This window comes from Balaenoptera musculus, chromosome 4 (assembly GCF_009873245.2).
Source record: "Balaenoptera musculus isolate JJ_BM4_2016_0621 chromosome 4, mBalMus1.pri.v3, whole genome shotgun sequence".
Lineage (NCBI taxonomy): Eukaryota > Metazoa > Chordata > Mammalia > Artiodactyla > Balaenopteridae > Balaenoptera > Balaenoptera musculus.
In genome coordinates this window covers 48,464,269-48,490,968 of record NC_045788.1, presented here as the reverse complement: position 1 = coordinate 48,490,968, position 26,700 = coordinate 48,464,269, and the positions used below count along the sequence as shown (strand labels likewise).

General features: G+C 36.6%; 1 protein-coding gene across 6 annotated transcripts; it reads right to left on the bottom strand.

The window, feature by feature from the left end:
- Positions 1-26,250, bottom strand: SKIL (SKI like proto-oncogene). 6 transcript variants are annotated; one of them, XM_036850411.1, is made up of 8 exons: positions 25,884-26,248; positions 23,884-24,276; positions 22,515-23,576; positions 10,695-10,792; positions 8,945-9,177; positions 5,640-5,881; positions 5,120-5,344; positions 1-4,455 (listed from the first exon to the last, which is right to left on the bottom strand). In XM_036850411.1, exons 3-8 carry the CDS (start codon positions 23,550-23,552, stop codon positions 4,297-4,299), a joined length of 1,995 nt encoding a protein of 664 aa, XP_036706306.1. In that variant the 5' UTR covers positions 23,553-23,576; positions 23,884-24,276; positions 25,884-26,248; the 3' UTR covers positions 1-4,296. The 6 variants fall into 6 exon arrangements, with proteins under 6 accessions (XP_036706306.1, XP_036706304.1, XP_036706305.1 ...); XM_036850409.1 differs by lacking the exon at positions 23,884-24,276 and having other exon boundaries at positions 5,189-5,344; positions 25,884-26,250; XM_036850410.1 differs by having other exon boundaries at positions 22,515-24,276.
- Positions 26,251-26,700: the final 450 nt, after the last annotated feature.

The following is a 26,700-nucleotide window of genomic DNA, read 5'->3' as shown; positions in this document are numbered from 1 at the left end:
TCAATTACATTGGCATTAAAAGTTTTTATTTGGAATTTAATCCACAATCTATACAAGTTATTTACAAGGCATGAAAATGGAGAACAGCACAAAATACAGTTGAGGTATAAGCTAAGAGCACAGTATGTCATGTTTCAATAAATATAATTCAAAATTTGTAAACTAAGTGACCAGATAGATGAGTCTTGTTTTATAGTAAAACCATATAAAATATTTATTTCACGTGAGGTAGAGGACAGTTTTGTGTGTCATGTAATACAACCAACCACAGCAATTTTAACCATAAAACTGTACATCATTGGCAAGATTTTAAATTGAATTATGGTCAATGTAGTCAACAATTTGTTTCAACAGTTGCATAACAGATCTTTCATTTACTGCCTTCACAGATTAGAACTTCAGAAATAATTTAAGACTACTGTGTTGGCTTAAAATTATCAGGACAAATAAATACTTCTAACAGAATGGTTAAAAGCAAGTATATTTTATTTCTCCCAAACTATAATTCCCCAAGAGTTGTTCAAGATTTAGCAATTCTTTTAGTAGGATTTTTTTTTTTTTTACTAGAACTACTTTAAGTATGCTGTGCTTTATTTTCAAGTGAGGTATTTATATTGAAGAAAAAAAAATCTTACGAATTTCTCTTACATTCAACTAACTTAATACACTATTTTGTTTTCTGGGCTTAATTTTTAAAATGTCGGTTTTTACATTTGTTCAATTTAATTCAAACACAGTAGCACTATATAAGACATTTAATTCTATCACTAAACAACAGGCTCCAAATTGCATTATGCATTATAGTTTAGAAGCCAATTAAAATGGAAAGATTTTACGAAAGAAAAAAAAGAGACTGTCCTTTTAAACAAGATGCAATATAGAATACCCATACGAATTTCTTCCAATAATGGAAATCCTTAAGTGTCTTACACTAGAAAAAAATTTTAAGCTGTTTAAGTTATTCAACCCCACGATGTATAATACAGCAGTAATGCGTCCCTTATTGCTGGCAGCTCAATAAAAACTAACAAGTAGTTTCAAGCACAGAAACAGACGTACAGTATGAGCACAACTTTTCATTCTATTAATTTTTAATATCCTGTCGTGCAGATTAAATGTGTAAGAGCAAATAAAAATGAGGATTCTTCCCTAAGCAATCAAAACATAAGTCATTGGGAAGAAAATTTTAGATACTGATAAAAAACCTTCAGCACCAGCTTTCCTATTACTTTTAGGGAAATAACCTTGAGCATGTTTCATATTACTCAAGTTTCTTTATCATTTTACTTTCCTTCAAACAGAAGCCATAGATGTGCAAATAACATGGTTGTTCTGTCATGTCTTCTAAACTATATGGATAACCTGCAAGTATCATTGTACTCAGTCTATTATACCTACTTTAGTAACTGGTTTTCAATTCAATATGTACAAATGATTTTATAGCTCAACTGGTAATATATTAAATATGTTATAAAATTAGTTCAAGAACCATAAAACATCCTGACTCTCCTGGACACAGAAATTCAAGCAAAAGAATATGCTTTACAAAACTAAAGCACAAGCCAAACTTACGTTGTTGGTCAAAGCCTTTCCTAGTGTTACAAGTTGCATTTGTGAAATCAGGGTTGTTTAGAGCTTCCTCAATGACAGCAGGTTTTACATTTACTATAGATTTGGTACCGTTTTCTCATAAAGTTTAGAGTATAGAAACTATCATCACCCAAATTAAACATTACTCATCACACAGTAAACTAACATTCTATCTTTTCTTCCTTTTAAAGATGCTCTAGCACTTTTGATAGGCCGTTCCTTTAACGCAGCTTTTTAAAGTAAATATTTTTATATTTTTCCTAAAAAGAAAAATATTATGACATCTGCGGGAAAATCCGCTTGCCTGATGAATTGGCACACAAAAACTAACACTGAAACAAACTTTAAGCTAGCAACCAACACACAAAATGAGCATGCAAAAATAGAAGAATAATTATATGGATATTTTTAGCAGAGGCCACTTGTAGAGTATTACAGAGTCTCTATATTTTCAAGCTATGTTGTACAGTTTAACTTGAAATTACTTTTAACTATAATAGGCATACTATTTACAATTGACTAAATAAACATTTTCAAAGAAGTCAGACAGAAACTGATGGCACATCAGTGTATCTTCTGGAAAATGAAAACTATACAATTTCATGTGGCAAGTTTCCCTTATGTGAAGAACTAGAAAAAATAGCTCTTTACTCAACTCTAAATTAAGAGTTTATGATAATTTAAAGGTGATTAAGCATTGCTTAGAACTTTTAAATAACATATTTCAAAGATTAGGCAATTTGTTTTAGAAGTTTTGAGTTGAAACTTAAGTAAGCTTACCATTTAACTAAGTAACATAAGTAGATTTTGAGTGAATTAGAAAAATAAATGAAATTATAGGGGCCTGAATTATACCTCCCAAAAAGCTTAGCTGTGACACAACTAACACACAACTAAAATGAAACAGTATCATAAAATGTATTTGTGATTTTTCTTTCTCCAGATAAAGAAAAGGTATTAGGAGGGTATGTCATTTTTAATATTTGTTCCTGTATGTCACTTTAACATGCATTCCTCCTTAAAGGGGAACAAGAGTCAACAAATTAATTGCAGGTTTAATATAGTAAAAGTTAAATGGAAAATAGAAAATACACATTTAGACCATACTCTAGTAAAGAAACTATACTTTGGGAAGTACAAAAATTCTTTTAGGATATATAAGTACCATTAAGCAAAATATGAAAATAACTGGTTAAATGATAACCTACTTATTTTTGAAGTTCTATACCAAGTATCTATCGTCTAAGATGGGAATAGTAAATAACCTTAACCTTAGCTGATATATTTAAAAAATAAACTTAGCTCTCAAGTTAATTTCATACAGTACCTTACACGAGAACATAAACATAAAATTCATGGGATAATAATGTTGATTAATGGTAGCTTCAGGAAACTTTCTTTAAAAAATGCATACTAAGAATTTTACCTAGTATCTTTTAAGCCAAGAATTAACTAATATGAAATTTGCCATTACAGAATGACAGGATTTTCTGTGCAAAAAAAAAAAAGAAAAGTGCAGAAGAAGTTGCCCCTCCCCCAAACTACGGAATTCCTGTCTTCTAAAAATCATCTAAAAACCTTTTAGTAGCAGATAACTAAACTTCCCTATATTAACCTATCATACACTACCAGTTGACTGCAAATTCCTGATCTTGATATTAAATAGTAACTGAAAATGGTCCATTCGTGCACATTTTGGTAAGACTTAACATTTAAACATACAAAAGTCCAAAATAACCTTCAAAGTGTTTAATATTTTACAATTTAAAGGAAAATAAATCCATTAAGGAAAACAAATCCATTATATAAATTTCAGTAAGACCCACAACTACATATAAAAACTGTACAGGAGGATTATGGATTGTATGGAAACTGATGTACATCAATGGTATCAATTTTTCTCAAGTACGTTAATATTTTCACAACACTATTAACAACATAAACAAAAGTTCAAAAATTATTTCATTTTATTCCCTCTTCTAAAGTTGCTGCATAAAAATTTTTTCTAAATATAACCACATTTAAACAGAAAATCTAATTATAACCGCTTCTTATGTTTAGCAGCAGTGTATAAGAAAGCATGTTATCCTTCCCCGTGGGGTGTGCTATAACCTCATCAATGAAATTCCTCTATTGACAAAATGTCTCTTAGGAGATATTAAATAGAAGAGAACTGGTGGAAATTCATTCCACAATATGAACAAAATAGAAGCAAATTTTGATTATAATAATGAGTATACTATATTAACTTAGAAAGGAGATTGTGTTCATGAAAAAAAATGGAGATTCAACTCCTTGAGTAGCTCTATATATGAAATATGAAGCCACCATTGTATCTAAAATTGAATCTAAAATATGGATAACAAAATTGATCAAAACTATTTTCTATCACACAATGCAGCTTTTAAAAAGTATGCAACTGTTAAATTGCATTAGAAATATAGGCAGATTATCTAATAGTTGAAACCGTAAAGTACTGTTACTAAGCTGGTTGAAAAAAAAGTACAAAGAAACATACATTTTCATTCATTTGGAAAATGTAAAATTTATATACTAATATATAATCTCTTCACTTTCTCTGATCTACAAATGGATACAATGCCTAGTTATTTTCATGCAGATAAATTGTTCATAATTCAATTACCAAAGCAAACAAACAAAAATAAACCCTGTTGGGAACACACAGATGAATCTCTTCAAAGGTTTCTATTCTTTAGCAGTCTTCGATGATTTCAAAATTTGCAGCTTTAGCTCTTTTATCATCATCTCTAACTTCTGTCTTGCCTCCCGTTCCTGTCTGAGTTCATCCTGGAGTTCTTGCCTATCAGCCTCGGCATGGTCCAATCTCTGTCTCAGTTCTGCCAGCTGTGTGATTTAGAAGACTGTGTCAGTTTTCATTCAGTTTTGTTTTTCCACTTACTCCTCACATCATGGCAAAGACCTCCTTTCAAATTACTTATTACAAAAATGAACTATTTCATGCATGCATCTCTTGAATATCTAATACTATTAATCAGACTTTGACATGACCTTAAAATGAAGGTGAAACAAAAGGTCAAGAGAACTGAACACCTAGAACACTTTCATTATGCCCTACACTTCAGTATACCTCTCATCACAGCTGGCTCAGGTTAAGAGTTATTTGTTCATCTTCCCCAAGTTGTGAGCTACTATTCATTTTTGCCCGAGTGCTGTGAACATAGTGGGCAACAGTTCATGTTTGTTAATTCCTTGATTTGAAAGCCCATATACTACATTAAAATAACATAACCTCTGATATTCAGATAGCTAGAGATTAGCAATTTGGACAACTAAACTACAGAAACCTGATAAGTTTAAAGTAATAAAGCAATCAAGGTCAAAAAATCATCTTGGATGATATAAAGTTGTGTTTAACAGAACTGTCTATTCTGAAATCTAGTCTAAATGAAACGAGCTTAACATAAAGTAATTTCTTTAATGAAATTAAAATAACGGCTTCAATTTCCACACTGAAAGGGCAACACTATACAAACTGTGTAATTCTTACCTGTGCTGCATATTCAGCCTCTTTATCTTTTTCTAAATTTGAGTCACAGGTACATTTTTGCTTCATTACCTGCTCTAATTTTTTCTCTAAGTCTTTCTGTTCAACATAAAATTCTTCCATTCTTTGAGCATGTTCATTCTGCAAAGATTCAAGCTCTTTCTGTAAATTCTGCTGTTCTTCAGTGAGTTCCTTCATAGCTTTTGAACTACTCAACATTTCAACTTCCTGTAATTTAAAGAATCACAATATAATTTTTACTTTATTTCCATCACATTAGAATTTTCAATTCAGGAAAAAACAGGACAGAACATATCTAAAATTCAGCTGTCATATCAATTCTATACATAAGTAATTATCTTGAAAACTATCTTCTCTAAAAATTTTAAAGTATATTAATCTTTCTTATAAATGTACAACTGAATAATCTTAAATACATTTAACAGCATCTCATCTTGACTTCCCTTAAGAATATGCAAAAGTATCTTTTCACAATGGACTATCATTTAGATAACAATTTTACCATCTGAAGTTGTTGCTTCTTCTGCAAAATTGAGTTCAGTTTTTCCTGTTGTTTTACATAAGTTCTCATTACTTCTTCCATGATTTTTCCCTTATCATCCTCACAAATGACATCCTTGACGAGAAGTGGAGACGAAGCTGCAGCATCACGGTCAATTCCCGCCTTGCTTGTGTCTCTGGCTAAGTTGCAAGTGGTAGGCTCAGGTTTCTTTTTGCTTGCAGAATTATTCGAGACTGATGGATCTTTGAAAGGCAAAAATGAAGTAACAAAGTATGAATATCACTCTGTTAAAAAGTCACTGGAACAATCCATAAATGAAATTAAGAAAACAATTTAATTTACAAATGAAATAAAAAATAATAAGATACTTAGGGATAAACTTCACAAAATAGTATAAAACTTGTAAAATGAAAACTACAAAACATTATTGAAAGAAATAAAAGGCCTAAATAAATGGAAAGCCATCCCATGTTTATGGATTGGAAGACTTAATATTGTTAAGATGATATCATGATCTGAATGTCAGTGACCTCCAAAATTCATATGTTGAAATCCTAGCCCCCCAATGCAATGGTATTAGGAAATGGGGCTTTCAGGAGGTAATTAGGTCATAAGGGTAGAGCCCCCATTGATGGGATTTATGCCCTTATAAAAGAGACTCCAGAGAGCTCTCCCACCATTGGAGTACACAGTGAGAAGATGGCCATCTATGAACCAGGAAGCAAGCCCTTGCCAGACCAAATCTGCTAGTGCCTTGATGTTGGATTTCCCAGCCTCTAGAACGTTGAAAAGTAAATGTTTGTGGTATAAGCCACCCAGTCTATGTTATTTTTGTTACAGCAGCCCAAATGGACTACAATAAATGATACTACTCCCCAAAATGATCTACTTTTTCAATGCAACCCCTATCAAAACTTCAACTGGCTTTGTGGCAGAAATTGACAAGCTGATTCTAAAATTCATATGGAAATAAAAGGAAACCAAAATAGCCAAAACAATCTTGAAAAAGAATAACAAAGTTGGAGGACTCACAATCCCCAATTTCAAAGCTTATTACAAAGCTACAGAAATCAAAATTGTGTGCAGTACTGGCATAAAGACTGAGTCCAGAAACAAACCCATACTTTTATGGGCAACTGGTTTTCAACAAGGGTGCCAAAACAATTCAATCAGGAAAGAGTATTCTTTTCAACAGTGTTGGGACAACTGTATCCATATACAAAGAATGAGGTTGAACTTCACACCTTATATAAAAATTAACTCAAAATGGATCATGGACTTAAATGTAAGAGCTAAAACTCTTAACTGGATTAGGCAATGGTTTCTTAGACATGACACCTAAAGTAAGCAATGAAAGAAACAATAAATTGGACTTCATCAGAATTTAAAATTTGTGTTTCAAAGGACACTACCAAGAAAGTAAAAAGACAACTGACAGAATGGCAAATCCTATATCTGATAAGGGTCTAGTACCATAATGTACAAAGAACTCTTACAATTCAGTTGTAAAGAGACAACCCAATTTAAAAATAGGCAAAGGATCTCAACAGGCACTTCTCCAAAGATTTGCAATGTCCAATAAAAACATGAAAAGATACTCAGTATCATTAGTCATTGGAGAATTGCAAATCAAAACTATGAGATATCATTTCACAACCGCTAGGATGGCTATAATCAAAAGACAAACAATAACAAGTGTTGGCAAAGATGTGCAGAAATCGGAGTCCTCAAAAGCCGCTGCTGGAAATGAAAATGGTGCAGCTGCTTTGAAAAGTTTGGCAGTCCCTCAAGATATTAAACACAGAGTTACCATTTGACCCAGCAATTCCACTCCAAAATATATAGCCAAGTGAAATGAAAACATACGTTCACATTAAAACTTGTGCGTAAGTGTTCATAACAGCATTAGTCATAATAGCCAAAAAGTGGACACATCCAAATGTCCATCAACAGATGAATGAATAAACAAAATGGGGTATTATCCGTCCATATAATAGAATGTTATTAAGCCATAAAAAGGGAAGAAGTACTAATACATGCTATAATATGGACTCAGAAAATATCCTTGGTGGAAGAAGCTGGACAACAAAAGGCCATATGTTGTAGGATCCCTTTTACATGAAATGTCCAGAATAGGCAAATCCATAAAAACAGAAAATAGATTGATGGCTGACAGAGCCTGGTGAAAGGGAAGAATGAAGAGTAACTTCTACTGGATTACAGGGTTCCTTTTTAGGGTGATGAAATGTTCTGAAATTAAATAGTTGTAATCATTGCACAACTTTGTGAATTTACTAAAAGCCACTGAATCATATACTCTAAAAGGGTAAATTTTAAGGAACATGAATTACATCTCAACAATTTTTTTAAAGTCTCTAGAATTAAATAATTTGGGAAATATAATGCAAACATGGTATAATGGTATTAATACATTACTAATTATTGTTTGCCATATTTAAATCCAAGGAAAACTGAGTTTTAAAAATCTCAAAATTACAGTACAAAAACTCCTGAAGAATCTCAATTATCTATGAAAACAGATAACTAGAGGACTCTTAGACTGCTCTGAGAAAGCTGAGAAGAACTGTCACACTTGCCTAAGCTGCAAGCAAAGCTCTGCATCTATGGAGAGGGTAACACAGGCAGCATGTGAGCAGACATGTCTTGTCTGGTCCACGGTATTTTAAAAGGCACTGTAACTATGCAGTTTTTTTTAATGTCCAGCCAGCATTCTGCATTTATGCCATCTGCCTGGCTCCCACAGCTATGAGTTTTCAGACCTTGCTTATTCCATGACTAAGTGTCTCTGAGTCCTATACCTAACTACTCTTACATACACTTTTTTTTTTAATTAAAGTATAGTTGATTTACAATATTATATTAGTTTCAGGTGTATAACAAAGTTGATTCAATATTTTTATAGATTATCATATACTTTTCACATTATTAGTTAAAAGGTTTCTCAGTTCACAGCAAATTAGAAAGAAAAATAAGGACCTTTTAAGAAATCTGACAGTAAAGAAAAGGCAGGAAGAAGAAAAAATAATTAGACAAAAGTCACTTGCAATATGCAGCCATGTAGTCTATTTTCTAGCTCATTAGCCTCTATAGCTATCACCATTCTAGATAAGCAGAACAACTGAGGGTCTAAGTAGTCACTCAAGAGTTTTGAAAGGTGGTATTTTTTTTTTTAAGATAAAAGCTTCCATTATCTGGAAAATTCTCTTAAATAGAAATCCTCTTTGAAAATGCTGAATATGTTTATTAGATATTTGATTTTAAAAAGATAATTTCTGAATACTTACCTAAGCGGTTATATAATTCTCTACTTGTTTTCAGATCCATTTTCTCCTGTTCTTCCAGTGAAACATCTGGATAAGACACTATTTTTTGATGTTTCCCACTACTGTGAGGCTTCTCTGACTGTCTTGGTATAGATCTACTTGCCTCTGTCTTTGTGACCTCTTTAGGCTGGGATACAGCCGAAGTAAGCGACACATTTGGGGCAACCACTTTATCACACATGTATAAGTAGTAGCTGAAAACAAAGAATGGCAAAAGAAGATACATATTACATTTAGGTAAAAAGCAAAATATATTACATCAATTTCTATGGTTAAACAATTTTTTTTTAATCAAACCAGATAACAGAACAACTCAGAAAATAAGGGTCATAGAAAGGAATTCTTGAAAAAGTAAGTAGTTGAGGCAGAAAGAGCAAAATTATGAGGTTATTTTTGTTATTTTACAAAAAGTAGTTTCTAAGCACTTAAAAAGATACTGGAAAATCAGTCTCTTCTCCTTCCCTCAAAACCACATGAGAACTAAAACCATGAAGTACTTTACAGAGCAGTTCAACAGCCCTGAGTAGTTAAGGTTTATGCCGAAAGAAAACAGACTATACACTACTCTGGAGGACTATTTCCTTGTCTGCCACCCCTCCAAACCAAGGAATCCTTGTTCTTTATTGTGGTGAGACTGATTCAGTCCCACACTGCAAGGCTATGCCCTGACTCATCACAGCCCCAACAAAGAGCTCCCAGGGCCCTTCTCCCTTCTCAGGGAGAGAACCAGCATTCTGAACGCTGCCCAGCTACTGGGCAGTCCTCCTTGGATCAAACCCCACAGAGCAATCTTCTGAAAACACTTTAGCATTTCTTACTTATTTGATAAAACAGCAATAATAAATTGTGCAAAACTAAGATCAAAGGGATAACTACCAATTTTACTCAAAGTTCATATAAAATTGTTCAGGAGATTATCTGAGAGACTCATGGAACAAAATTTGAGCTAGATATTTAAGTGCCATATGATTAACTATAATCTGCTTAACCTTTAGCCAAAAGATGCAACCATTTAACTGACCTAACACTTCATCTTCTGAACTCTAAATAATCTTGTCTCGTATCACATTTTCCTTGTACAGGACACCTATATAGTTCCTCTTTACCAATCACATGAATTCTGAGAATGAAAACTCAGTATTCTGCTAAGAAAACTGACAGGTTTATTACTGCCCAAAAACTTACTTCAAATGTAATAGGAATAGAAGGAACTATATAAATGTAAGTAAGATTGAGATTCTTTATCACTGTGCTTGGCGAGATAAATATGTACAGTAGCAGATAAAAATCTAGGTTTTATAAATAAAAACTGTAATCTAAGGTGCATTTTTATTGAAAATATGAAAATTGATTTTGAGGGGTGTGGCTACTATGAAATCCTCTAAGTTTCAAAAAAGTTTCGTTTTAAAATATCAAAGTTGCACACCACACTCTTGAAGAGTTGGTTTACTTCTTGAAGGGAAGTAAGGCAATAAAAAGAAAACTTCCATTTTTTTCACTTTAGGGAAAAAAAGAAATGACCTATTTCTAGGGGAAAAAAAACACATAGAAACACACAGGAAAGGTTAATTCAAATACTCAACACTATTTATAATTCATTTCATTGATTAGCAAAAAAACCCTAAAACTATAAAATGAATTCCCAGGGCCTAGAATAGTACCTGATGTATAGATGTTGAATGAATGAATGAATGAGCCCATATCCACTCACCTGGGGTGTAGAAATGAATGTGTCTGAGAAACATGGTCACCTTCCTGCTTTATAACTGGATACCATGACTGTAATTCCATTCCTGGTGGTGTATCTATCTGTAGAAAAATGTGGAAGGGGAAAAGTTTATTGAAGGAGGATGTGATGGGTAATTTTATGTATCTACTTGACAGAGCCATAGGCTGCCTCCGGAGAACACTGACTAGTAAAGAATTATGTTATTTAAGAATCATCTTCTAATAAGGCAGTCTTTCCTTAAAGTACCATGTCTAGTCACTTAAAACCAAAAGAGACATGAACTGTCCCATCACAAGAACAGTTTTAGCATGTATGTTAACATGGACTACCAGAATGATTTCATCAAATATCATACTTATGGAATCTATTTTAAAAATCCATTTTAAATAATAGTACTCTGCAAATGTGCAGCATTGGTAAGTTCTGATTCTTCTCGCTGTTACAATTACCTAGAATATACCCCCCATCCCTATAGTATTTCTTAGCATATTATATTAGATAACATTCTACAGCAATATTTTGCCAAACTTTAAAACCACTGTGTCTGCTAACACTTATCAGTAAACCACATTTTCTCATAAATATGAAAAGCTCCTTTTAGCCCTGAAGGATGAACTCTACCTGTAAATAAAGTAAGAGAAGAAGATAACTGGCTACCTCAAAGTTCATGATAAGAACTTTATATCCTGCTTAGTTCTAATGAATACCTCATTAAGTAGGTATAATTATCTCCATTTTACAGCTCAGAAAACTGAGGTTCAGAAACTGAGATAGAAAAGAATAAATAACCTGTGGTTACTAACTTCCTCATTTGGTTTGTTTTATATTTTGTCTCCCCTCCCCCGACACACACACACATATTGGTAGGAGATCAATGTTTTGTTAAGAATTACTGGGCAAGGAATTTGAAAGACTAACAAGAGCACAAGATTATAGCGAAAAGAACAGCATTTCGAAAGGATTTAAGAGGTGAGTATTCAGTGAGGGCCTCTAGACTCTATAAGAGTAGAATTTGTTTCAAAACCTCACAATCCTGATCAAGTATTCTAAAGTTCAGAATCTGGGGCAAAATCAACTGCTTATTTATAAAATAAATCAATCATTTGTTTACACAGTTTCTCAGCCTATAGCTTAGTTCTACCATAAATTAGAAAGGGAACTGACTGCTGGCAACAGAAATACTAAATGATAGATACCAGGTGCCAGCTGACAGCCTAGGGAGAGACGAGAATTACAAGACACGAACACAAAAACTGATTCGAAAAGCAAGACAATCTGAGGGCTTTATCACACATAGGCCAGGGCAAATAATTTAATACATCTCAATTGTTCCCTACCCTTATCACAACAGAGTAACTGATGTTTAAGAAGTCTTGAGTCAACATGACATAGTTATAGTCGATATTTATACTTATATTTATTAGTATACCATATACATATATATATACCATACACATACCATTTAGAAAGACTGAAAACTATTTAAGACATTTTAGAATTCATTTAAAAAAAGGTTAAAGTTTTTAAAAAGACACAGTGCTGAGAAGAGTAGTTTCATCATCTAGAAAACTCACTTAGGCAGAACATTTTTCACCCCAACACTGTGATAAAAGAGGTGTTAATGAGCGGGGATAAGCTCACTCTAACAAATCGATGAAATATAAGATTGGCTCAAATTAAATGAGAATTTCAGTTTTAGAAGTTATTTGTTAAACTCACTATTTAGAAAATATGGAAAGCTCCACTTTAAATCAGTTTTATAACTGAGACAATTCTGGATGTACTGCCCAAGAAATCAACTGTTTCCAGATTTTTTTAATTAAAATTACTAAAATTGATTTATATATTTTAAAGTTTTCCCTATTACAGATAACTGGAATGTCAAATCTTCAGAATAACAAATTCTAAACTTCTTCAGCCAGAGATCTTGACTTCAAATCTGATTCAATTTTGATCAAGTTCATTTTAAAACTCTACAGCTTGATTTGTATAAGTTTTACTTTATTCATGATCCAAACTCAGTATAGCTTTGTTTCTATGATGTCTCTAAACTTCAAATGCCACCTTAAATAATTGCTAGCACATTCTTTCTATTTAAACATCCATTCCTCTCCAGTTTCTGACCTTTATTTTGTTTCCTATTCTTGCACCAACACATGAAGAGAGTCATAGAGGAGGGGTTATTAAAAAAAACCTTCCTTAAAGATCGCTTAGTGCAGTCCTCTAGGTAATGTCTGAACTCCCTATACAAAATCCCTGACGAGTGGCTATTCGGCCTCTGCTTAAACAGCAGCTTGAGGTCAAGTACTGTCTTAATCACTTTTGTATTTTCAGTACCTAGCACCATGCCTGGCATGTAGTAGGGACTCAATAAATACTTGTTGAATGAATTCTGAATGACAGTGTAGCTCATTAATTCCCAGGGTGGCCTTTTTTAAGGTTAATCTGCTACCACGAAACTCACAAGATAGTCTCTTTCACATTTAACACCCTTCTGTTCAATGAAGTACCAACAATCCTAACAGTCTCTGGGTTGTATTTTTAGAGATCAGATCTACAAATTAAATAATATAAATGATGGGGAAATGCACAACACTAACCATGATAAAATGTTGGGAGTTAATTTTACCTAATATGCTGTGGTAAGCCATAAACACATTTATAACAAATTATCCTAACTGCATGTTAAACACAATTACGAAAAGCACATATTATACAACAGAACATTCACGGGCATGCCAGATTTTCTCATCTATTCTGCATTTGTGGCAACATACAAATTAGGTCTTCAAAAAAATAACAATATAATTAAATGGCACAGCAATAATGCTACTACTGATCAGGAATAAAAATGAGACAACAAGATACACACATCTATTGCCTTTTCTTTTACCTTTCAATATGAGAATAACTTAATTCCCTTCGTGTACTTAAACATTAAAATAGAATACATTACATTACTTGGCAAAGAAGAGAAGTAGATCACTTAGTAGCTTAAGTTAGAGCCTTAAGATTTTAAAATACTTCTATTGCCCAACTTCCCCATAATTATCTACCACAAAATGAACAGATGGCATCCTCATCTGAAACATATAAGAAAAATTTCAGACATATGATTTCATTCCAAAAGTTCTTTCTCTAAGTCGTAAAACAACAAATAACGTCTATGAAAGCAAAATTTAAATAAGCCCAAAATGTATAGAAGTTAACTTTAAGTAAAAATTAGGAAATGTTTTATGCAAGTTTCTCTAAATTTCAACTTACTGTGTTATGTACACATGACCCTTTAATAATCAGGTTTCCTAATAAAGAATCATTGTATTTTGGTACCATGCTTATTAGCCTCACAATGACAAATAGTTTAGAGAACTTGATTTCATTTACAAAAAGACCAATAAGCATTTGTCACCACTTTCTAGTTACAAAAGCAATTCCACCCACTCAGCACCCTTTGTATACTAACATTCCAATTTGCACTAAAAAAAAACCCCAAAAAACAAAAATCAAAATGCTTTAAAATTCCCAGATTTATCTTCAATAATAAACTTTGATTTTGGGTGGCACTTTAGTTTCTAATTACAGTGTCAGATTAATATTATGATCTTTAAGGACTAATGACAAACATTGATGAACTAAAGAAATCAAGACAATATCTCAAAGTATTGATGGGATTTCAAAAATTCCCCTCAAAAAATCAGAATTAAATCTTTTAAAAATATTTTTTAAAATAGAATTTAGAAAGACAAAGATTAATTTTTACATTTTGGTATTTATAAGCCAGTAAGCATATGAAGGACTAGTAGACTGATAAATTTCATAGTCTATCTCCTATAATGATGTGCTTACATAAAAAGTAAAATATAATGCATATTAAATACACATTACTTTGTACAAACCAAACATAAATCGTTAGCAACCTTAGTAAACACATGACCAAACACATAGTTAAGCAACAACTCCTTAGCTATAAAGCCAATATACCTGCCAGGTTCCTTTTACTGTGTATAATACTAAGACATTCAAGTGGTCCATAAATGATTTCAGAAGGACACAAAAGACACCCTACCAGACAGCTGCCAACAACTCCTACTGAAAGAAACTGAATCTCTCAGAATAGGATCAGGTTTCCTCAATACTTCCAACAGGTTGTGAATGAGTGTTTCAGCAACTGAAACAGGAATAGTGTTACAAGGTAGCAAATAGCTACTTATGAGATTTTAAGGCTTAGTTTTGTGCCTCGTTTCATTGTAATTATTAGAATTAATCAACCTAATGCAAAACCGGAACAATATGGTCTAAGCACTTCCACTAACTTATCAAAGATGGATCTGCAGAAATCACAACAATGTCTGTTGCTCCTCCACACTGCAGAATCATATCTACCTCACAAAGCCAACTTTAGGTTTAAGGTGCTTAAAAACTCTCACAGGAAAAGCAAAGGCTCACATTCTTATAATGTGCAACTCTCTTCTTAAATCCTTCATGGAAACAAAGCCATGTAAAAGTCAGTAGAACGATATTCCTCCCTTAAACTTAAAGGAAACAAGGCTTCCCTGGTGGCGCAGTGGTTAAGAATCCGCCTGCCAATGCAGGGGACAAGGGTTCATAACCCTGGTCCAGGAAGATCCCACATGCTGTGGAGCAACTAAGCCCAGGCGCCACAACTACTGAGCCTGCACTCTAGAGCCCACGAGCCACAACTACTGAGCCCGCATGCCACAACTACTGAAGCCCGCATGCCTAGAGCCCATGCTCCGCAAGGACAAGCCACCGCAATGAGAAGCCTGCACACCACGAATTTGCCGCAACTAGAGAAAGCCCATGTGCAGCAACGAAGACCCAATGAAGCCAAAAATAAATAAATAAAATAAATAAATTTATTTTAAAAAAAAACTTAAAGGAAACAGAACAAACTGATAAAAATCCTGTTAATTTCTGGGACTTTAAAAATAATTTCTGGGACTTTAAAAATAATTTCTTTACACTGGAATTCTATGGTGTCCAATCCACTTAATATTGCAATTATTTGAAAATTTCCATGTCATATACATCTTTTCACTAAAATATCTGTTATAAAAAGTTTTATAGGGCTTCCCTGGTGGTGCAGTGGTTAAGAATCCGCCTGCCAACGCAGGACACACGGGTTCAAGCCCTGTTCCGGGAGGATCCCATGTGCCGCGGAGCAACTAAGCCCGTGCGCCACAACTACTGAGCCTGCGTGCCACAACTACTGAGCCTGCATGCCACAACTCCTGAAGCCTGTGTGCCTAGAGCCCGTGCTCCACAACAAGAGAAGCCACCACAATGAGAAGCCCGCGCACCGCAACGAAGAGTAGCCCCCGCTCACCGCAACTAGAGAAAGCCTGCACCCAGCAACAAAGACCCAACGCAGCCAAAAATAAATTAATTTTAAAGAAAAGCTTTAATCTATATACACGTAAGGCTTTGCTTTTCTATCCCATTTCAGCATAGATGCTTTTTAAAAATTATCTCAGATTATTTTGGCCTTCAAGTAATGTAAATTGACAATATCAAAATGTAAATTAATTTTACTATGTGCAATATATTGCATTTTTAAAAATTTTACTCTATTTCATGTATTTTTAAAATGCTGGTGACCCAGTAAATTGACTTCTTTGATATCCCCCTCACCCTTCTCAACTGAGGTTCTCAAGAAAATTAAGCCCAAACTCTGCAAAGCTTCCAATGGTATGCATTAAATTAACTTCTCTCCGAAGGACTTAGAAAGGTACTATATACCATCCTTTCTATGGCTTAATTCTCCTCTCATAGAACCCCAGATGAGAAAGGCTGCATGGGTGACAAATTGCAATTTGATAAACACTGCTCTAAGTACATGTCCTAAAGTTTGTCCTAATGTATTATTTCAACAATTAGGTCTTAAATTAATAACATGTGCACTCTACAGATGCTTTTGCACAGATTTACAAAGCATTATGTACGTAAAGGAATAAATTCCAATGGTGGTTATCACTCCATGGTGAAATTATGAGGAAATTCTGTTTTCTTCTTTGTACTTTTTTTAGGATTTACTCTAATGGGCCTATATTGCTTTCATAATCACACCAAAAAAATTTTTCAAAATGGAATAAAAGCTGTAGTATTATGTACCAAAATGGTCTTTAGTAAGTTTAACTTTTGTATTCCTTGTCCCCATAAGAGAAACAAAATATGCACTTTTAAGGCTATTAGAAATCTCAAAATAAATTCAATACCACAAATAAAAACAAAATGCTGCTTTGCTTTAAAACTAACCTCTTTTCCTCCTTAAAAATCACTGGTAGCTTTCTAGGGCTACTAAGACTCTTCATTTCAGTTGTATCCAAACTTTTGTTAAGCATCCATCACATTCTAGGTTTAGAAACTACAAGATGAATTCCTGCCCTAGGGAGCCTCCAACTAGTCTTTACATACATATTTCTGTGACCCATTTCTAAGTCTAGGAATCAAAATGAGTTTTAAACTAACTTTAAATCTTTCCTATTCATTTCTCTTTCTGCCTAGCACGGTGCTGTAATATTTTATTTAGTGATGGAACCAAACCACACCTTAAATTATATATTCTTTATGCCTTTTTAGTCAAATAAAATCCTTACATTATTTTAATGTATATGTAACGTATATGAAACCTCAACAGACCAAATTTTATGCATGGACAAAATAAAGGTTCAAGCTATTACCAAAACGATTCCCAAACTAGTTCTACCTCTTTACTTCAACAAATTGAGTTCTGGCTCCACACTCTCTACTCCCAGAATTCTAAAGGCATTGAAATTAATCCAATTCTTGCTTTCTTCCTTGTTCTCCAAGTGGTATAAATTATAACATATGCATAGGTTTGAGAACACTACTGGCTAACTATGTACTGATTCAGGCCTATCCTTTTTCTTTTCTTCCTTGAAGTTTCTTAATTCTTTTCCCATTTCTCCAACCAAAAGGATAAAGCTTTTTATCAGAAGCCTTTTTTTAAACACTAACATTTTTAAATGTTCTACCATTTTTTAATGATAAAATGAATACAGACTCTATATTTCCTAAACCATAAGGGGGCACTATTCCCAAAGCCATTCTAAAGATTTCACTGAAATTTCCTTCTTATAACATATTTTATAACAAACTTGTTTTGTACCTTCTTCTTGCATACTTCATTTTGATAAATAAACAAATATCCAACTAGTATAATTACTGTGTACAAACAACTAAAAGTGAGATACAGCTGAGTCCAACACTCAGTTATCTTACTTAGAAATATCTTCAGATAAATCAAGAAAATGTTTGGGGAAAGGAAAAATCCTGAAATACATATTAGTAAATATTTCAATAATAGTTTGAAGTACCATCTGATATTTCTAGACTCTTAACTTCCAAAATACTTTTACATCCATTCTCTCATTTGATCAGTTGTCTTATTCAACAGTTTATTTGCAAATTATATAAGTTTATTAAGGGTTAAACCATAATTTTTCCAAAAAAATCCCCAATATTCTAAAATACAATGGAGCATTGTCTCCCAAAAATTTATTCAGTTTAAATTTTTTTTTCTTTTTCACTGAGTAACTTTGACCTGCCAAGCAGTAAACTAAATTCTGGGAAAACAGGAAAAAAGATAGCCTCAAAACTCATTAAGACAGTTGTTAATTTTAGAAAGTTAGACAAAAATATTCATACTCGTCCCTTATATGAGCACAAATACTTCATTTGATTCTGACCTTATCGCCACTTAATAAAAATTTATGCTAATCATAAAATGCAAACTCTGCCTCTGATGTAACAAATTACCATCAAATCTACCACAATTATTACTGGTACACATTTTGTCCCAACACTACTCTTTGTAGTTACCCATCCTCTCTAGTGTATTTCTTTACCTCACTTAGGTTTGTACTAAGAAACACACTTCCTAAACAAAAGTATAATAGCTTACAAGAGGGGAGAAATTTTTTGTAGGATTATCATTATTGCCAATGACCTCGCAGAAATGAACTGTAAGAAAAATGCAAAACTAAAAAAAGTGAAATGTTTAATAGGCTTTAAGAGGAAAGCTTTTAAGTTGATATCTTTAGGTAATCTACTTGCATCACAGATAATCCATAGGGTTTTTTCCCTAAGCAAAGTAAAAACTATATTATTTCACTTACCTAACAGTAGTCAAGTCTAAACGTTAGAAATCTAAATTTTAACTCCTAAAAAATTATAAAGGCATAAACCATCTTTACTTAGTGAACTGGAGACTGTCAGCCACATGCTGTAACAGCAAAGAATCACCTATAATGATCTTATCAGTTGACTACAAATAGGTTTTTCTAATGTGCTTGAAAATAATCTCAAGGAAACATCACCCTTCAAATTTTACTTACAAATGATCAGTTTGCTTGGCAAACCTTTTTTCCACAGATAGAAACTAAGATTCAACAAAATCAGAATTAGATCAAATAAATAATACCCACTGGAGATATGGAAAAGAATCAATAATATGATATTCTTCCATATATTTGTGCACTATAAAATGCAATCATTTTTCTAATAAAAACATAAAAAACTCAAATGATATGAAGAGACAGTTTTGATAACACCACTTTGCAAAGCAACCTAGGCAGATCTAAAAATCAAGTATTATTTCTTGTGGTGACCTGAGTGAGAAAGAGTTCAAAATACTATACCTCCGGTGTCTGCAAAGAATAGTCAGCTCTTCACTTAGAACACTGACCTTCTACCACTTATTTCTCCCATCTAAATATAGCTCCTAACTATGCAAAGTAAATAGTTTTTAGTTATGCAAATAGTTTGGTGACCATCACTAATATAATTTCCATCCTTAGAAATAATTTAACAGTTGCTACGTTTCAAACAATTGCCTACTGAGTTTGAGGGGTTTTTTAAAATCCAAAAAACTACTCTGACTACATTAACTAAACATACCCAATTACATTAGTGTTCACACTAAACATAAGGACCTTTAGATAAGAGGTTAATATATTTAGTATATGCTTTAATTTTTTTTTAAAAAAGCCTGTTTTGGCTTTTTTTAATGAGCTTCCTCTGGATGTGTTTGGTTTGTTGGGCAACCAATTCAGTGACTCACAGAAGATAATGAAAAATGTTCCCCAGCCAAGGACTATCTCCTTGCCCCCTTCCCAGTAAAATACCTTAGTCTACATACAAGTTAATAGAGAGCTTAAGAACCATTATACTAAGGTAAGTTGATAAGAAAAGTTAATGTTTCTCAAAATTCAGTTTCTGCTACTGAGTTTGCTTATGGGAAAAGTAGTGAAAATTACCAGACTTCAAGTCAGAAGACCTGCATTCAACTCCTGATTCTACCACTTACCAGTTATACAACCAGAAGCATGTGACCCATCTGAACCCACCGGTTTCTCATCTCAACTTCAAAAGAGAATTACTTCACCAAGTTTTGAGGAGTAAATTTTCAAAATGTGAAGTGGCAGCATGTATTACTACACATGAACTCCCCCAAAACTTCTTTCTTAAAGGTCTGATTACTGGAAATTTTCAAATTCCCTTAAATTGCTTAAAAATTCACGTAAAATTGGAAAAAATAACAGAATACACCAGAAACACTGTAGCAAATACTGCAAAACATAACATAGTAAAAAGATGGGGAAAAAATCTCACAGCTTCCCCAAATAAAAACTGAATTCAAATTAATAAATTCTGAGACAATAAATGACTACATCCTGATGAAGGACAGTTTCAATTTTAACCAAACCCTAGCACATTCAGTTTCAGTTAAGTAAATTCATCATCTTTTTTTTTTTAACCTTTATCATGGTTCTCAGATATTTTTTCTCACAAACACAGAGCAGGAATATTAGGCAAAGTAATTTATCCCAAAAATGCTTATGTCAGAGCAATCAAGATTGGACCAAGAATATCTGGCAAATAATGTGGCCACCTATGGACATGTAAGAGTCCTAGTTAGGTTAGGGCAAGATATCATAAATATCAAAAGGGGCATTCCACATTTTGAGAATACAGACAATTCTAAACACAATTTTCAGCATGGGACCAGGCCAGCTGTAAGCATGTCCAACAATGTGAGAACTGGCTTGAAGTCAATTCTGTTTTAAAATCAGTTAAACAATATAAACTTATCTAGTAGCCACAGGCAAGGAATTTCCAAGAAGTACTGACCCTTTGGAATCAGCAAGTAGCAAACTACCCTGAATTCAAGTCTGAAATTATCTTCATTGGGCTTCAGAAGCAAATCACTGTCTTAAAACTACACTGTAACTAAATTTCCCCCAAAACCTGAAAGGTTTAAAGCACAGGCCACCAAACCTTAGTTTCTTACCCAAGCTCTAATCTTGCTGTAAATAAACTTCAGTCATTTAATACTTCTGTGAAGTAGGAAGAGCAGAGATATTTCAAGGAATAAAAGCTAATTAATAGTGGAAAAATTAGATTCTTAAGATGAAACATGGCCAATCTTTTGTGGTACCAATCAAATAAAATTATACGTGTAAAACTGTTCAATGCTTGCCACATTTTAAACACTTAGTGTTAGCTATTATACTGATTTTAATCAAGTAGGAAAATATTTAAAAACCAGATCAACAAACTGAATATTTAACAGCCTAAATCTTATCTATTAGCCAGCCATTCAAACTCTTAGAATGAACTAGTTTAGCCTACCAGATAATGCAGTGGGAAAATAATAAGTTTAAAATCTCTTTGCTGAGACGTTTTTATATTAATATTTATTTAATCTAAAATAATCTTGGGCTTCCCTGGTGGTGCAGTGGTTAAGAATCCGCCTGCCAATGCAGGGATACAGATTCGAGCCCTGGTCCGGGAAGATCCCACATGCAGCGGAGCAGCTAAGCCCGTGCACCACAACTACTGAGCCTGCGTTCTAGAGCCCATGAACCGCAACTACTAAGCCCGCGCACCACAACTACTGAAGCCCAGGCACCTAGAGCCCGTGCTCCGCAACAAGAGAAGCCACCGCAATGAGAAGCCCGCGCACCGCAAGGAAGAGTAGCCCCTGCTCGCTGCAACTAGAGAAAGCCTGCGTGCAGCAATGAAGACCCAATGCAGCCAAAAATAAATAAATTAAATAAATAAATTTTTAAAAAATGTTAAACAATAAAAAATAAAATAATCTTTGTTCTGTCATAATTTTTTTAAATTATTCCTCTCTTTAAAAAAAATTCTTGGCGGCTAGAATCACGAAGTCTTCAGATAGATCTGTCTTTTGCATTTGTCTCCAGTACTGATCAAGTCTGAATATTCAATTACAGAAACAATGTCAGAAATCCTAAATATACCTTTGAAAAAAGCTGTTTGGAGCCCACCACCAGAGTTGTTTTGGCTAGCTATTGTATCATTTGCAAATAGAGATAACACCAAAGTGTAAATTATCTTGAGTCCTAGGAAAACAACTGATTTAGTCATCAAAAAGCAAGATGTGTGAAAACGAGGACATGGCTTGAGAAAGAAGCCCCAAATCCTCCACTCCCTGGCTATATAATCTTGGGAAAGCCACTTGATCTCTCTGAGCCTCATTCTCTTTATCTCTAAAATGGGAATAATCCCACTTCTCTCACTAGGTTGTTTGGAAGATCAAATGAGAACACATACAGGAAAGCACTTTATAGCCTAAAACGTGTAATACAAACATAACATATTATTTAGATGAGTTTTTGCTGCTGTTGCATGAGCAGTAATAGTTTCTTAACAGTTATATTCTAAATAGACTTTTAATTTCAAAGTAAACCATTACCGTTATTCAAAATTGCTATTAAAAAAAAAAAAACTTGCCTTGGATTGAGTCCTCTTCCCATTTCTCATGCTAAATTTCTCCTTCATTTCTTCTAAAATTACCTTCAGTTTCTTTTCTTCAGGCGTCCCTAAGTATTTTTGGTTCACGTGAAGATAGCAATGCCATTTGGCTGATTCAAAGCCCCAGTGACAAGTCCTTTTGTCGGGTGATCTGTGAGAATGCATCACAAATGTCTGGGGCGCAAACATTCCACAGCACTCCAGACACTGAATACACGGGGCATCTGGCTGAACATAAAATTGGGGTGCAAATAAACCCTGACATTTGCCTAAGCATTCATGTTCCACTTCAAAGGCACTGCCAGTTTCCTTCAACTGGGCCAATGAGCTTTTAGCAGGAAGTATACTACCATTTTGAGGAAAAGTGCGTGGCCGCAATAAAGCATTACACAGTCTTTGTGCATCAGTTAATGTGATCAGCCCACAGGACGGGGCATTGAATGGAAGTATTCCCAGGACCTTTAAGATATGAAGCTGGTCTGATGTACACCTTGAACAATAGATGTACAATTCATCACATACTGTATTTATTTGTTGGAGTGAAAATTCTCGGAGAACAGAATTTAGGACTTGGGGCAAACAGAGTCTCTTTTCTCCTCCAACCTGAAAACAAGAAATAGACTCCCCTTCCAACACAGTCTGGGTGAGTTCTGTGGAGCTATCAGAAGGGATGAGCAGTGGACCAGGAAGAACCTGAGGAGATGGAAGAGGCAAAAATACAGTAGGTGACATGCTTTCTTGGGAATACCGAGCGGAAAATGCTGCTGGTCCACCCAGAGAGCTCTGGCTACTTAAATGGAATTGTGCCAAAGTGTGTTTCAAACTGGGATTTAAATGTAAAGGTTCAGGCACAGAGGCACAGGTTCTCTTGACGTGCTCTTCATCAGTTTCCATTGGCGCTTCATAGTCGTCCAAGTGTTCCTTCTTTACTGTTGGCATCTTGTTTATCATCATTTTTCCATTTGCATGAATGTCTGTCATCATTTTTTTCACTGGAGGGCTGCCATCATCTCCCATCCCGTTCAGTTTTTTATTTGAGCCCTGAACCAAGGAAAAATTTGTCTGTAGGTTTTCCATTGCTAAAAACTATTGTGTTAAATAAGTAAGTCTGAGATTTGCATTGTTATCTAGTTGCTTATTTGAAGAGAGAAACACAATGTATACCAATACTTATGGTAACTTACTGTCACAGAAAATTTAAATTTCCAAAGAGAGATCTCCCTAAACTACTCAATAGATTTTGCAACTTTGTTTTGGTTCTGCTTATACTCTTAAGTATAATTTCACTGCAAGTGCTATAAAATTTCTTATTGTCTAATAACACAGAAAATAATTTTAAGAGGCACACCTCCGAGGAAGCCTTTGTTTTCTTAAGTTCTTCAAATATACGTATTAAAATAAAGTTACCAGTTCTCTCAATTCAAGATGTCCAAGTTCAACGCAACAGTTTGGTTTGGTTTTAAGCACAACACGCAGAAAGTTTATGCAATTACTTGAGTCAAAATTATGCACCCAAATTTAGTATTTGGCACCAAGGACACCAAAAAAGGAGGGAAAAAAGTATCTTCTCTAAAAATGATGATCTGTTGGTCTGTGTGGACAAAATGAAGGCTTGTATAAATCCTCACACCAGTTAAGAAGAGCCTCTGACTCCACTTGAACTTCTACAATTAAAAATGAAACCTAAAGAAAAACTGCCCAGTTATCTTCAGGATTACTGTTCATTCTTCTTTTAATTAATCTGGAAGAGAAGGGGGTTGGGGGAGAGTTACATTTGAATTTGCTCCAGAGCCCAAAGGGTCAGTTTGAAAATAGTTTCTTAATCTTAAACTGAGTTCACTTTACCAAAGGTGACACTTGAGTGATTCCTTTAAATCTAATACCAGTTAACTAGAAGTACCTTCATTTAAATAGGAAAGCAATTGGGAGAATGGGTAAAGGTTGCAATAATATCCCTCAAAACGGAGAGGGCTACTCCTACTTAGAACAAGAAGAACCTTAAAGAGATCATCTCACCCAAAACTCAATACTAAAGGTTTTCTCAGTTATGCCATTTTAGCTAAAATCACCTATTACTTCATCTCTCAATTAAAAAAAAAAACCCACCAGTTTTATCCAAAAAAATCAGATACTAGTTAACATACCTACCATATGTAAGTTACACTCTTAAGTGCACAATTCATCTAGTCAGTGTAGGCTACTTTTCTGGAATGACTGTAGGCAAAAATTAACTTTCCCTTTAAAGGGTTAGAGAATTTGCTTAATGGAAGCCAAAAGCTACAGACTCCACTCCTGGGAATCTCCATCCTTGAACAAGACTAATCCGGGACAAAAAGCACAAGGCAGACAGACCTCACAAAGAATGCAAATGGAGGAAGAGGGAAAAAAAGAAAAGATTCTTCTTCCACTTCCTTCTTGAGAGAAATTCCAAAAGGAATCCAATAAATAGAAATTTTAGCCTCCCAAACTGCGAGCAATTTACCTTAAAACAGACCTAAAGGGTTAAGGACCAAGGCCACTAGCCAACGTACTGATTTCGCCCACCACAGAAACACCTCAGCCAACGCTGGCCAAGGAAGAGGAGAGGAGGCAAGACCTAGAATGGGGAAGCCCCCAAACCCTGAAATCCTCGGCCCACGCTAAGCCACCCACCCATCTCAAACCCGAGGAGGCGGCGGGGGGGTGGGGAGGAAGACCCAGGACGCCTCGGGGCGTGCCAGAGGGTCGTGGGAAGTGGAGGAAAAGGAGCCCCCCCCCGCGGTCTCGGAACACCCCCAGTGCCCTCCTCACACCACCCCGCTGAGTGGGCCGCTGGGAAGACTGGAAATCCCCCGTGCACCCTCTCCCCGGGAAGTTCTCGGCGTTACCCTCAGCACCCCTAAGGCTGCACCTCCCTCGCCCGCCCGGGGCCAGAAGAGAGAGGGGCGGCTGGGGAGTCCTGCCGGGATCCCCCAGCCGCTGGGCGCCGACCAACCGGGTCGAGCCCGGGGCATCCCCGCGCAGCGCAGACAGGCGGCGGGGGGGCGGGGGTCCAGGGGGGGCGGGGACGGGCGCCCAGGTCTCCCGGGTCCCGACGGCTCCGGTCAAGTGCAGCGCCCTGCCCCTGCCCACCACCCGGCATCAGCGAGACAGGATACGCCGTGAGACACCCGCCCCGCGCCGCCCCCCCCCCGGGCTCCGACCCCACCCGTGACCCGCGCATCCGCACCCCCGACTCCGGCCTCCGCGCCCCAGGAAGCCCGACGAGCTTTGTTAACTCCCCACTACCCCCGGCGCTGCCGTCGGGCGCCCAGGGGGCCGCGCGTCCCTTGCCTCCCGCCGCGTCCCCCCAGCGAGCCGAGGCCGCACCTGTGCCCGCCGCCGCCACCGCCGCCGCTCGCCCGCTCCCCTCGGCTGTGCCGGCGCTGCTCCGAACCCCACACACATCGCTACACACAGTCCTCTGACGTCACCGAGTCCTCGGCCCGCCCACGTCACTGCGGAGACACACGGCTTCCCGCAGACGCCGCCGCCGTCTCCGGCCGCCCGGGGCAGAGCGAGGGCGGAGGGGCGGGGGGTAGGGGAACGGGGCCAGCAGCAGCACCGCGCCCGCGGGCCGGCCGCCGCCTCGCGGCTCCTAGCCCCTCGGGGACGCGCGCGCCGTCTGGCCTATTGTGGCTCCCGAGGGCTCCCCCGGCCCGTCGTCTGGCGCGCGCGCCCCTCCCCCCAGGCGCGCACCCGGCTTCCCCAGCCCCGCGCGCCGTCTGGGCGGCTGGCGCGCGGCGCTGTCTGCGGTGCACCCGGCGCAGACAGGATGTTCCCTCCCCGCCCCACCCCCACCGCCGCCCTCCCTCCTTCCTTCCTCGAGTCGCCCAGCCGGCTGTCTGGGGCCGCCACCGCCCCGCCCCCGCCCCACCCGCTGCTCGGTGGAGACGGGCCAGACCCGGGGGCGCCCTGGTCGCTCGGCCGCCGCGCGACACGGAAAGAGGGGGCAGGGCGGACGCGCGGTGCACTGTGCGCGACCCCAGCAGCCGGCAGGGCGGAGGCAGGGCCCGCCCGGCCGAGCGCCGCCGCCCGAGGTCAGGCACGGGCGACCCTCCCCCCGCGGGGCGCAGCTGGGCCGCCCCGCCCCGGAGGCAGCCGAGCGGCGGCCGCCCAGCCTCGCCCCCCCCAAGTGTGGGCCCTG